Consider the following 14195-nt stretch of genomic DNA (forward strand, 5'->3'; position numbering starts at 1 on the left):
GAACGTCGGCACCAATTACCTGAGACACAGCCATATTTTCTAAGGAACTGGCTGAGCTTTAGAGTATTTTGGCACTATTCTGCCAAATCTGCCTCGTCAATTCGCGCTATTCAGGCCAGCTTAACTCTCATTCAATTTATTGTAACAGCAACAATGCCAGCCAAGAGGAATATGCATACACACATGTATATACTGACGAATGTGCATGCATACATGCTAGCTTATGCGAAGCATGCATTAGGCAAAGCGAAAATAGAGAAGATAAAGAAGGCAGACGCTCTAAAGATGAATTCGCACACCAGCAATAATTGCGTGGAGCGATAAGCAACAACAAACTTACGTGTGAGCGCACGAGTTATCTTTTTATTTGGCGCGTCTCTCTGCATATATATATACATATATATATATATATAGATGTGTGTGAATGGTTGTGCTTTATCTTCGCATGCATCTGTGTGCCTGCTTGTTATGTTAACTTATGCATGGCTCTCAGTCGAATTTTTGCTGTTGCTCATTTCTGTTAAGTCGAATTTCTCTGATGATCGTTTAGCTGTTCTCATTTTTGTGTGCGATTTTTTCATGCGCTTTGAGTAAGTTTCACCTCAGTAGTAAAAACGACTTTGAAGTTATTGCACAGCCGCGCTTCATTAATATCGGCAATATGTTTAATGCCTTCATACCTGCTAAGTACAAAGATAGTGAACATAAAGTGATTAGATGAATTCTTATTGTGTTATGTATTAAATGGTAAATATTCCGTAACTCGGTTTAAATGTGCTCTCAATTTTTGACTAAGTAATTTTATCGGAAACACACCCACTAAGTTATTTACGGCATACGACAAATTTGCAACTGGAATCAAACTAACACAGAATGAAGCTGTAAAGACAATTAGTGAAAAAAACGGCGCCCATAAAATAAAGCAAGACGAGTGAGCGCGATGCCGAAAGAGATAATGCACAACAATTGGTATACACATATGTATGTATGTATATATTTTGCAATACTTTCTGCATAACCTTGTGCATGTGCGTATTCGCTGGTGTTTTATCTACTTAAGAAAGTGTGAACTTGCCTATGGGTTATCTACCTTTGCATTACGCTCTCTCAAACAAGAATTCCTCTTTGAATCGACGGCTTGTTCAAGTTTCTGTGCGCCAATTTCTTTTCTCTACTTTGTGCTCTCATTGTTATTGTATGTTAATAAAGCCCCGGTAGTCAATTGCGAGTTAAAGACTACACACCTCTAGAACAATGGGAAGCTTATGTGTTATTATTATATATGCTCTTCCTGGGCGCGATTACTTCTTAAATAAAACAGAGCATTTAATTACCATTTATTGGGTAATTTTACCTAAACTTGTATTTTTTTTACATTTTTTTAACAAACTTTTCATTTTTAAATATATCTTTTGCCGAGATATGGTATGTGTGAAATATAGCTCTGCGCATTTAGCATGCATCCCATGTTGACACCAGCTGCTATTAAAAGCTTGTGGCTGCGCAGTAACTTGAGCCTGCTTAAGCTGTGCGATTGACTACCGGGGTTAAACTCGCAGAGAATCAAGTTGCGAGTGCGCAAAGCAGATGAAAAAATGGGCGCACAGAAAGTTAGCTATAGCTAGCACAAGATGAGTTCTTGTGTGAGAGAGCACAATTCAAAGACAGACGAGCGGGCACACGCGAGCATAAGTAGATAATGCAAAAACAAAAAAAACTCAAAGTTCTCTCCGCTTTTTGCCCGCGCAACTTAGTTTTCTGTTAGTTAGCATCCACTGTTAAATGGGCATGTTATTCTGCGCAGCTGTAAACTGTTAATAGAACGTCGGAGTGACGTTATAATTAAAGCTAAGCTTGATTTCCGTTCAATATATTATTATGCAAACGTAAATCAAAACTGTTGAATTTAATTAGATACACTTGCAAGTCCAATAAAGTGAATTTTCAAAAGAGCGGACAATCCAGCCAAGATAAAACAATTTAAAGTTGTACAAAAGTATTAATATTTTTTTGTTTGTTTTATTTTTCAGACCACACTTCCGCGCTTACGGACAAAATATATAATATCCCTGGTAGTACCAGACTGTAGATATTGTCCTGATGATCCTGAATGGTCAAATATTTGCGAAATATGCAAGAACACGCCTAAGATATTTGTATGCAATTTTCAGCCACGCCCCAGTCATGGTTATTAGTTGACCCCCATATCCTTGGTTACTCCATGCCATCGATATAGTCCTGATAAACCAAAAGGACAAAATTTCTGCAAATTTGCGTTGAAACGGTCCATAGGCATGTATGTTTTTTTTTCAGCCCCGCCCCTAATGGTACTTAGTTGACTTGCATATCCTTGGTTAAATCATACCATCGATATTGTCCTCGAGAACCTAAAGGATCAAATCCCTGCAAAATTTGCATCGAAATGGTCCAAAAACAAGCATGCTTTCTCTTTCAGCAGCCCCTGTAAATGAGCAGCAGCTGCAGCTGCTAGTTAACATCCGCTTTACAGCACTCATTTAACATTATCTGTAGCTTAACATCACTCATTTTAAATGAGTTACATTTTTGCCCTTGCGCGTATGCAACAAAATTTTTTATTCGAAAATATTCGGCGACCTTCTGAGCATTTCTGTTCGCCTGGTACTTCAGCGGAATTTCAGTATAAATTTGGGGACCCAGCCGCCGACGAGGGCGCCCCTTTCGGGTATGCAACAGAAAATGTTCGGACGCTGAAAAATGTTGTCGACCTTCTAGACAATTCTGTTTGCCTGGTATTTCAGCAGAATTTCAGAAACCGGCGCCTTTAACGGACAGATTTTTAACGACCGTTGATTTTTGAATTTTTTGCAATCCCATATGCTTTAGAAGTAAAAAAAGGTTATTGTTTAATACATTTTTTATTTATTTATGTTAAAATAAACAAATTTATTGTTTTTTACATATATTTTCGATTTTAACTTAAAATGTCTATATTTGGCTTAATATATATCCGATCCTGGAAGGAGTAGCCTCGTTAGATTCGTAATAGTCCTTAGAATCGATTAGAGTCCTTAAATCCTTCAGTCTGAAAAGATAAAAACACATTTGAAACAAAAATGTCAAAAGAGATATATAAGGGTATTTTGAGGATAGAAATGGCCATAACTCCGGCATATCCTTGCAGATCCTTGCAGGACATGGTGCGTTAGGATCGTGGGGACCAACTGCATCGAACTGCATTAAAACATTATGGGGTCATCTAAGAATCCTGGACTTGGTAATTTTTCAGTCGCGGGCCCCAAGGAAAATTGGTTGAAATCCCACAATTACAGTAAAATCGCGATATCTCTGAAACTACAAGGACGATCTTGATGTCCTTTGGCCAGATTGTAGTCCTGGTCAGTACAATTTTTTTGACACAGGACTCGTCAGGATACGCCAGGATATGTCCGAGTTATAAGCTATTTTCGGTTTAGAATTTTGTCCTTAAAACTTTTTTGTCCGAAGGACTTTCGTCCTTTGGGTTGTATATTCGTAAATGGGAGGATCAGGACTATCTACAGTCCAAAGGACATCGCGATAGTCCTTCAAATGGCGAAGTTAGTCCCGAATTTTTCGATTTTTGGCCATTTTCTGACTAAACCCCTGTGAAAAATTTTAGTGAAATTTTTTGTCGAATCCTGGAATTCCTTGAATGCCAATCGATAGTCCTGCTTCCCACGACTTCAGAAAGGTATAACCTTCTGATATCCTTAAGGATATGACCAAGATATGGCTATAAAAAGAATGTCCTTTTTAGAAAATAAGCCATATCTCAGAAACCACAAGGACGATTTGGATGTCCTTTGGCCAGTTTGTAGTCCTAGTCAATACAAATTGTTTGACACAGGACTTGACAGGATCTGCAAGGATAATGCTGTGATAGAGCCATTTTAATGTACAAAACATATATCCCTTCATCTTGGCTGTTTGAAGGACCTTCGTCCTTTTTATTATATTTTCTAAATGGGCAAGACAAGGATAGTCTGTGGGCCAAAGGACATGCCGAAAGTCCTTAAAATGCCAAAGCTACGGCCAGTTTTATAAAAGTATCCTTCTTTGAAATATAGCCATAACTCGGCCATATCCTTGAAGATTTTCAAAGGACATGGTGCGTTAGGATCGTGGGGACCGACTTCATCGAACCGCATTAAAACATTATGGGGTCATCTAAGAATCTTGGACTTGGTAAAATTTATCACGATGCGCTAGGAAATAGCCTCAAAACACAACCCTTTATATATTGAGAACCACAAGGACGGCTTGGATGTCCTTTGGCCATTGTGTAGTCTTAGTTAATACAATTTGTTTGACTCAGGACTCATCAGGATACGCAAGGATATGGCCAAGCTATATGCTTATCTGTTTATACCACCAGGTCCTTATATCTCAGCTGTTTTTTTTACTTTCGTCCTTCTTATATTATATTTTTAATTTGGAATATGATGATATCAGCTTACCAAAGGACATGGGAATAAACATTGTAGTTTCCGATATATGCTTATTTTTCGGAACAGGACATTCTTGTTACGGCTATAGCTAGAGTGCGAAATCGAAAGGATACACTTTTGAGCTCGATGGGAGCAGAAAGTTGTGTTGACCAAGTTCACCAACTTACATTTAAATCGTCCTTCTAGTTTCGATTTTGTGTCTGACGCTCATTTCCTTGCGGCCCGCGACTGTAAAAATTACCAAGTCCTGGATTCTTAGATGACCCCCCAATATTTTGATGCAGGTCGATGCGCTTGTTCGTCACAGTCCTAAAAGTACAAGTACTTTGAAAATCGGCAAGGATATGGCCGAGTTATAAGCAATCGAAAATTAAAAGTTCACATGACATGCCGAAAAAAAGCATTGCATACCCGAAAGGGGCACGTTTGCTGGTCAAGTTAAATTTTAATTTTTGATTGCTTATAACTCGGGCATATCCTTGCGGATTTTTAAAGGAAATGTTGCGTTAGGATCGTAGGGATCAAGCAAATCGAGGTGCATCAAAATATTAGGGGGTCATCTAAGAATCCAGGACTTGATCAATTTTAGTCGCCGTGCTTAAGGAAACACAAACTCCTTGAGATCTCGAAATCCATAACGACAATGTCCTTGGACCAGCTTTAAGTTCTTGTATGTGGAAGATTTTCGACACAGGACACGACAGGACCTTCAATGATACGGCCGAGTTCAGGGATAGCAAGGAATTTGAGTACTTCGCCCTTATACGTTCGCTATAATAATGCATATTTTAATTTAACGGCTGCCAAATTCCATTGAGACCGACCACCTGGCAGCTGGGTTTACAGATTGGAATAAAAATTCGGCTGGAATACCAGGCGAACAGCAATACAGAACAGGTAGACAGAAAACGGCGCTTGTAAATTAATTAAATTGTAAAAGCGTACAAACGGAATGCGATGCGCACAGAGATAAGCTTCGATTTTGATCTCCCTTTGCCACTTACGCATATGTCTGTCTCTGTCTCGCGCATGTTTGCCTTGCCTAATGTGCAATTACTGCAATTCTCCTCGAACTTTGGCACCCACGCACATTCGTGCCTTTACGTTGTTGTTGCAATGAAGAGAATATATGTATGTAGACACATGTTTTTATCTTCGCCTTGCCTTGCATACACAAAACTGTAAAGTTTACTTTGCTATGCCATCCCAGCACATTCGTCTGTATATGCATGTTGCCACTTTATTTTGAAGATCAAAACAATCAACGGCTGCCGATGCTGTGCGCCTGGTAATTAGAGACGGCACTTTACGTTTACTTGCAGTGACGGAGCTGATATTGGTATATCGAGTTTTTTGATTTATCTTGCCTTAACATATATATCGAGAGGTTGTCATATGATAACTAAACATAATATAAGTTAATAAGTCTTATAGTGAATTTAAAAGACAGTCTGTTAGTCTCAATATTCTGTGCTAATCATACATTTTCAGTTGGGGCAGAAACCCATTAGAATAGATTATTTTTTTATTATATGTAGCTTATTTTATTGTTTTAATCAAACTTCAATAAAAGTTGACTTTACTTTAACGATATCAGCACGTCTTTGACTTAAGTCAAGCAAACGTAAGTTCCATCTCTGATTGCCAGGCGCCAAAACAGGCGGTCGATATGTATGTACGTCTCTACATTCTTCCATAAATATATTTACATGTACCTCTCTTGGTCTCTGCACAACACAAATCAGCTGTTCTTTTTAATAAAAAGCTACAACTCGGGCAATTGAGTCGGACGACGGGACTCTAGAACACTTCTTTAAACAATGCAATCTTTGAAGGGCGAATTAATTGTTAAACAACTAGCAAATTTTATTAGAGTTGTTCAAACTTTACAACGCGAAGTTTTTTTAATCGATATGAATTTGATAAGAGATACGATCCGGACAGTATTATGCCGAGAAATTCTAATTGTATTAATTTGAGACTTCAACTCGTCGGATAACAACGTGTCTCGATGACTACCATAGTCGAACTAACCTGCACAGCGGACGGAACAAAGAGCGCACCGAAAAAAAGCAGCCAATTCTCACAAGATGAATTCCCACATAAGCAACAACAAATATTGATGTGAGCGCGACGCATAAGCAGAATATACCCAAGTGTATGCACATATGTATGGTATTTTGGTATGTGTGTGTTTACTTATGCGTTATCTACTTTTGCTCATGAGTTATCTGCCTTTGAATTACGTTCTCTGTCATGCAATAATTCCGCTTGTGGTCGATAGCTAACTTTCTGTGCGCCCATTTTTTCATCTGCTTTGCGCACTCGCAACTTGATTCTCTTCGAGTTTACACCCAGTAGCCAATTGAACTGTTTAAGCAGGCTGGAGTTGCTGCACAGCTGCAAGCTTGAAGATGTTTAAAATATATAAACGATACAATAAATATTTAAAAATATTTCTAAATTAACTGCTCTATATATTCTCATTAACTGAGCTATATTATGTTAATCCCGCCCAGTAAGACCTCAAGATATAAATGGGAGCGCAATCAACAAATTGTAGCTGTGCAAATATTTCAGCCTGCTTAACGTTGCAATTTACTACTGGGTTTCAATAAATATTCATTTGCGAGTGCGCAAAGCAGGCAAAAAATTGAGCAGCCACCAATTCGCAGAGCAAGCGAGACGGATTGATATGCAGATAGCACTCAATCAAACACACGCGTGCATAAGTAGATAACGCACAAGCACGCATATACACGTACGAAACAATTCCCGCTGCATGCATGCTTGTGTGTGTGTGTGTGTGAGCGCAAAGCGGACGAAAAAAAAAGTGGTGAAACTGACGATCATGAAAAGCACTCAACGGTGTCTGACTTAGCAGAACTGAGAGCGAGCTGTACAGAAACACGGAGAGCAGTTTTATTGTAAGCAAGCGCACACACATACACACACATGCAAATGCATACATATATATCAGTCCCCTTTGTCACAAAGAAAAACTTAACTTATTGTATGACGCGCTCTTATTACTAACAGTGGTTAATGTAAGTGCAGCTTTGTTGCTGTTAAGCAGCTGCGAGCACTGTTGCTGTTAAGCAGCTGTAAGTAGCACCAACAGTGGAATGTTATGTTAAGATCAGTACTCTGGCTGTACGGCAGCTGTAAAGAGTGCTCTTTTGATTTTTTCGTATAAAGGCAGCTCAAAGCGGCTGTTGGCTTAGTTCGATCTTACCTGTGGGCAAGGCGGCATCTCTAGCGGCGTGCGTGTGTATATGTAGCTCTCACGATTTTTTGATTGTTTTAATGCAGTTGTTAGTCGCATTATCTAAGAATTGAGGCTCTTAGCTTAAATGTGTTAATACAAAGTTAAGCTCCCCTATTCTAAGATAAGTTAAACTTAATGAATTTTCAATATGAAAACTTGTAAAACGTGTGCTTATCAGTTTAATCCAATGAAAGGTATATACAGAGGTTTCAATAATCAAATTTAAGAAACACTCTGATATGTACCTTGTTTCAGATTAGATTGTTGTTTATGCCAATCCGTACATTAACTCCAATTTCTTTGCTCACATTACAGATCTGCCCAAGTTTGGAGAACTCCTACAGAATGTCACCGTGCCGGTCGGTCGAGAGGCTGTGCTCCAATGTGTTGTCGACAATCTGCAAACCTATAAGGTAAATCCGTGCTCCACTCGAATATCTTTCAATATGGCAGTGGGCTGTGGGCGTGTCTGTTGCTAGTTTGGCAAAGCGGGCACAATTAGAAGAGCGGCACCCATCGCCAGGTGTTTCGCCTAATGGAAATTGCTGGCGGCGCTGTCATTTCAAACAGTTTACACTTCATCAAATAAAACGTGGCATAGTTTCAGGTGCCACGCCTCAAAGACTCTTTGTCCGTGTGCGTGTGCGTGACCGTGTGCGTGTCCTCTCGTTAAACGCATAATGCGTGCGCCATTTGTGTTGACCCTTTTTGTAAGGGTTTTTTTTTTTGTTTTCGGTTCCAGTTACGCTCCCTCGCCGGCAACTGGGCACGTTTCAGGCCCCTTGGGCGCCACTTTGATTTCGTGACCCGCTGGGTGAGGGCCACAAAAAAAAAAAAAAGCTGCCCAATGAATTGCCGAAACGAAAATGGCAAACGGTCGGCCACAAATTTGTGTTAGTCAGCTTTTAGGCCCAGTTTCGGTAAATGGCAAGGTAAATGGACCTGGTGAAAGCGCACGCAACAAATTGATAATCTCCCTTCGGCTCCTTGATGATATCGTTGAGCAGCCCGACATTCAAATGGTAAATGTGCTGCCTATCATGTTGCTTATTCTAAATATGATGTTCCTTCAAAATGGTTCGTTGCATTTGGGCGTACAAATTGAAAGCTAGTGAATTGATGTCTGACCATATGTAAAGTAGACAACAATTTCTCTACCTTATAATTTGAGGCGCCCTTTGTTATGAGTGTGTGTGTGTGTGTGTGTGTGTGTGTCCGTGTAATTTGAATTGGTTAATTCACTGGAAAATGAAACAATCAATCAATTTTATTTAATTTGTAAGTGACTTTCGGCACTCAATATGTATAATTATGTCCATTTCTTAAACAAAAAAGAACTTGCAACATCTTAAAAATACTTAGTGCAGCGTAAAGCATAGCTAAATTCTTGAACCTCCCCTCAGCCTGACACACTTTAAGGGCTGTATGCAGTTCTTTCAGCAGCTCCTAAACTTTTGCCGCCTTTTGGCGACATTCTGTGTCTTTGGGCTAATAAATGAGCTCGGGCCACGCTAGCTCAACATTAACATTGTGCCCGAATTGTCGAGCGCCTTAGTTTTATAATTTGTGCACCACATAAGTAAGCTGAAAGTAAACTAAATGTATTTTCCTTTCTGTTATCAACAATATTTCCTTTGTGCAGATTGCGTGGCTACGTGTCGATACACAAACGATTTTAACGATACAAAATCACGTCATAACCAAAAATCATCGCATGAGCATTACTCATGCCGAGAAACGTGCTTGGATATTGCGTATACGTGATGTTAAGGAGTCCGACAAAGGATGGTACTGTATAAAAACCCATCAACTTGTATAACTATGCTTTAATATTGACAAGCACAACTATTTTATGCATTGAGTATTAAACGATTTATACAAATTTCTAATTTTGTAGAAAATTTGTTTTATGTGTTATGTTTGTTATACAATATACAAATTTAAGGCCAATAATATTCCAACTTGCAAGAAAGTTATAACTCACACTTGGAATACATTTCTTCATATTTGTAATATGTATATAACATTATTTTCGAGATTCTTTTTATTTTATTTAATATTTATGCCTAAATTACCTACGCAATCAGCCAAATATTTATTTATTAATTCGTATTAATAAATATTTTTAATTCTGTATTAATTAACTGGTGTAATTTATATATATTTTTTTAATTTTTTTTTTTATCTCCCATATTTTTATTTTAATTTTTTATATATTCAATTTGTTTATTTTCCATTTCATTTCGTTTGGCTTGGCTTAAATAATTATTTGGCTTTTTATATAACATATACAATTTTGATTTTTTAATTTTTATGATTTTTCTTTTTGAATTTAAAAGCTTTTTTATTTAACTTTCACCGTGCACTGTTAGGAAATGCCTAGTTCTTATTTTCACAACAGAATGCTCTTTACGATTATGTTTATTTCATATTTACGCTGGCCTTTTGCCATAAAATGCTCTCACGCATGCTTTCTTATTGCGCTACTGAATTTTAGTTCTTGTTTCATTTTACAACATAAGCCCTAGATAAGGAAAATCGTCTCACATGAAAATATTTACAACCCGCAGGTACATGTGCCAAATAAACACGGATCCGATGAAAAGTCAAGTCGGCTATTTGGATGTTGTCGGTGGGTAAACAAAATAAAATAAATTTCTGTGTGTAATTTACGTTCTTCAACTCTAGCCCAAAGCAGCTAGTTAAGTTGTTTTTATACCCTTTGCGGAGAGTATTACAGTTTTGTCACGAAATGTGTAACGCATAGAAGGGGCTTCATTAAGTTATTATTACTCAGTACGCACAGTCATGGTATTAAAGCTTTACATCAAAAACATATGTATATAGACTTAATATTGGTCAAATTGAAATTTCTACTAAAGCCTTACTTTGGGTCGAAAGTGCACACCAAGTAGGTGCTTGGAGAACTCAACCTCCAAGTTGGGGAAAATCAGTCGAAGTTTGTATAAAAAATATCAAAAACAATGCAGACTAGCAAGTGGGAAAGTGCTGGTTCAAATTGAGCAGTAAATAAAAAATTGTGTTTGCATATTCAATTTGTGACTATTCACAATGAAAAGAGCAATAAAAATATATTTGACAAGTACATAAATTAATTGAAATAAATGGGTTAAATTAAATAATAATAATTTTCTTAATATTTTAACTGGAAAATATTAATGAGACCAACATATATTTTCTTTATAATATTTGAACTAGAAAATTTGACTCGGTCAACTTTTTCCAGTGAAATAAAAATATGGCTTCAATATGAACAATCGGTTCAAAGAAAATCGTTTCTATCACAGCAAGGGTATTTGCTCGTGTGTGCTGACTTTTTCTTCTTATGTAAACGTTTGTTTATTGTACTCTGTTTTTTTTTTTTAAACCCATATAGCTTTTGCAATTGCAGCACAATTGCGCGTAAATTAACTTTTATAAGCGAGTGTGAGTCTGAAACGAATTGTAATTTGTCTTGGCTGCGGCTGGGCGGTCAGCGAGTCGATCGACTGACGCCCACGACTTGTACTGCAATTTGCAGCTGATAGGTTACCTTTTTTTTTACAAATTGCGCTAATTGCTCAGCCAAGTGGCGAGTGGTAGGTGGCAAGTGGCAAGTGGCAAATGGTCTATTTAGGTGTTTCAATCGGGCCGGAAAAGTTGTGCACAACTTCTCTAACAACTGGCGATTGAGTCTAATTGCTGCGGCTGGCAACTGTGTTTCGAGGGGCGTTTGTTTGCGAGCCCTCTCTTCTCGCTGAAAACTATTGGCTAATTGAGTTAGCCAGCTCTTTAAGCTGAGCATGGGGGCGTTTTTAAAGCTGGCTTACTTTTCACTTAGCCAGCACATTAGTTTCTCTCTCTCTCCCTCTCCATATTTTTAGCTGGATTGAGACAATGAACAGCTAGAAAACACCTGGTCAGCCAAAGTGTAAGGTAATGAAACAATTTACATGCTACGTGCGCCTCGCTGCGCCTTGACGCGCCCGCGTGCCCCAGCGCCCCGCAGCTGCCGCCATGTTATTTCATTTCCATGTCCGTGCGCCCACGTTAATTATTCAGCTGGCGTACAAAAACCTCAGAGGAGACAAGCCCAGCGTCGGATCCCAGACAGATTTTAAATGAATATGCCGCCCCCAAGGCTTGGTATGGTTTTTGGTTTGGCTCGGTTCCGGTTTCAAGTTGGCCGCTCGCCGGCACATTCTCATTTTCAGACCCAAAACCGCGGCATTTTACTACGGTCGTAAGTAACCACTTTGGTTGATTGTGTTTTCATTGATGTCGAAATTCATTACGGCCGCCTACACTGCGCCAAATGTGTGTGCCAGCTCAGCAATATGCACAATATGCGCCTCCAACCACTTTCGTGCAGTGCAAAAACGCTTTACAACCAAATGAACCAAGTCCAAAATCAAAACGGGAAGCCTCTTTAAGGCCAGTGGCCAGCTTTTCCTACCACTGACAAAGTGCGCGACTTTATGTTGCATACTTTTCAGCTTGCAAATTAATAAAACACCATTAGGAATTCGCGAAACAAATCTAAAATCAAGCACAAAAATGTATAAAAATCTAAATAAATTAATTTGAAAATTGTCAAAAGCTTTTTGTTTTGCGCCACAAACAATATCTAAATATACACACAAATTTCGCAATTTACCCCAAACGAGTTAGCTATCTGAAAATAGCTACGGAAAATGTATTCTGGCAATATAAATGCGTGTGAATTTTTCATATTTTCTAGCTGCCAGACAAACATACATACATATTTATGCATATGGCATGCAAATCAAATAAAATGCATAACTAAAAAAATCTCGCGCACAAAAATAGCCAAGAGCCAGCCACAGAGACATGAAGCATACGGCTTAGACAATGCCTTTAACACCATAAGCAAAACATCAATTGGGGCAAAATATATTGTTTCGAATAAATAATTCAATGCCTGGCTGGCTTTCATATAAAAACAATCAGCAGCAACAAAAAGCCGAAAAAGCCGAAAATAAATAGAATAAAAAAGCTAACTGCATTGACAAATAAACGCGGGCAGAAAAAAATGTTCAAATAAAATCAAAAGGACGCGATTGCAAAGGAAAATGTGTCCACAATTTTTATGGACGAGAAATTTGTTGTCCATTTTCGGTTTCAGCTTTGATGCATGACAGCGGCGGGCGTTGGCCATTGCCTGATTGTGCCCCAAAGTGGGGCAGTCTGCGGGTCGCGTAGCCAAGTGGGCGCATTCTAGTGGAAAAGCTGGGAAAGTGTCAAAACGACGTTGGGTGGCGTCGAAACTGGAAAATGTTTTGAAAAATGGCATTTTAATGCAGAGAATTTACAACTGAAAAGCAAAAGATGTTCGCGCTCTTTGTGCACCAAGAGCTGTCTCCCCCAACATTCTAATCTCCATAAAATGTCTAGTTGAGACGGGCTTATTTAAAAAAATAATTACTTAAAGAGGCATATTCCTTTAAGGTTTATCTGCTTAAATTGTGCGAATTTTATGATATATAAAAAAATAATCAAATATACTAAGTCCATATACATTAAATATACATATATACAAAATATATATATATGAAATATATAAATTATATAAAAAGTATTATTGATTGCTTAAATTCTAAATTCTTTTAAAAACTTGTTTGTCATTCAAGATATCTTGATTAAACCAAGAATTCACTATGCTCTCTTCAATTTTGCTTAATCTTATTCACATCGGACTACTATATCATATATTTGCCATAGAAACGATCGGTCGAAAATTAAGTTTTTGTATAAAAAAACATTTTGTTTTTTAAGATATCTTGACCAAAGTCGGCATTAACTATTTTCCCTGTGCTTCTTAGAAACGGGGAAAGCACTATAAGCATTATGAAAAGGTTGGGTCTGCAAGGGTATTAGATCTTCGGCTTGCCGAAGATAGCCTTACTTTCTCGTTTATTTTTAATTTTTTATTTAAAAATGCCCTTAAATTTAAAATGAATATTTTCCCTTACTTATTTCCATGCACAGACTAGTAAGGACTCATTTATCTTCTTCCTTTCTACAGCCAGGCTCATTTTTTATTTAAAAATTTATTTATGTTTCATATTTTTGCGCATATCATATTTTTTCAGAGTTAAATAAGTACTATGTATATTATCTGCCCATTCTATTTTTTTAGACACGCTTATTTTTTAAAAAAAGGTATTTTTGTTTTAATTTTTCTACCGAAATTGCACATTTTATATTTCCTCATAGCTAAATAAATGTTTCCTTTCTTGCCTACCTCTCCTATTTCTCAGAGCAAAATCAATGCTTTTATAGCATTAACGCTTAATTTCAGCGCATTTGAAATTAATTTTTATCTTTCATCACGTTTGAGTACATTTCTTAACTTATTCAACCACTGAGCACAGCGATAAAAAGCGTTTATCCCACACCTTGTCTCACTCTTTTTCTTTCTGCTTCTTCCCTTTGTG

General features: G+C 37.7%; 1 protein-coding gene and 1 long non-coding RNA gene across 6 annotated transcripts in view; one reads left to right on the forward strand and one right to left on the reverse strand.

Annotated features, from left to right (window-relative positions):
- LOC115758741 (lachesin) overlaps positions 1-14195 on the forward strand; it is a 49044-nt gene that overhangs the window by 16346 nt on the left and 18503 nt on the right. For 3 of the 5 annotated variants that reach the window (XM_030699492.1, XM_030699495.1, XM_030699493.1), the window contains 3 exons: positions 8053-8150; positions 9380-9525; positions 10308-10369. In XM_030699492.1, the coding sequence (XP_030555352.1) occupies positions 8053-8150; positions 9380-9525; positions 10308-10369 (306 nt within the window). Of the gene's footprint in view, positions 1-7714; positions 7932-8052; positions 8151-9379; positions 9526-10307; positions 10370-14195 lie in introns of those variants that run through there. The other 2 variants (XM_030699494.1, XM_030699496.1) reach the window with 2 other exon arrangements.
- The window catches only part of LOC115758748, a 39550-nt gene continuing 28269 nt past the window's right edge, over positions 2915-14195 (reverse strand). Inside the window, exon 3 of the long non-coding RNA XR_004017460.1 lies at positions 2915-3064. This is a non-coding gene — a long non-coding RNA (uncharacterized LOC115758748). The remainder of the gene's footprint in view (positions 3065-14195) is intronic.

The sequence above is a fragment of the Drosophila novamexicana genome, unplaced genomic scaffold (assembly GCF_003285875.2).
Source record: "Drosophila novamexicana strain 15010-1031.04,08,12 unplaced genomic scaffold, DnovRS2.1 tig00000193-arrow-pilon, whole genome shotgun sequence".
NCBI classification, from domain to species: domain Eukaryota; kingdom Metazoa; phylum Arthropoda; class Insecta; order Diptera; family Drosophilidae; genus Drosophila; species Drosophila novamexicana.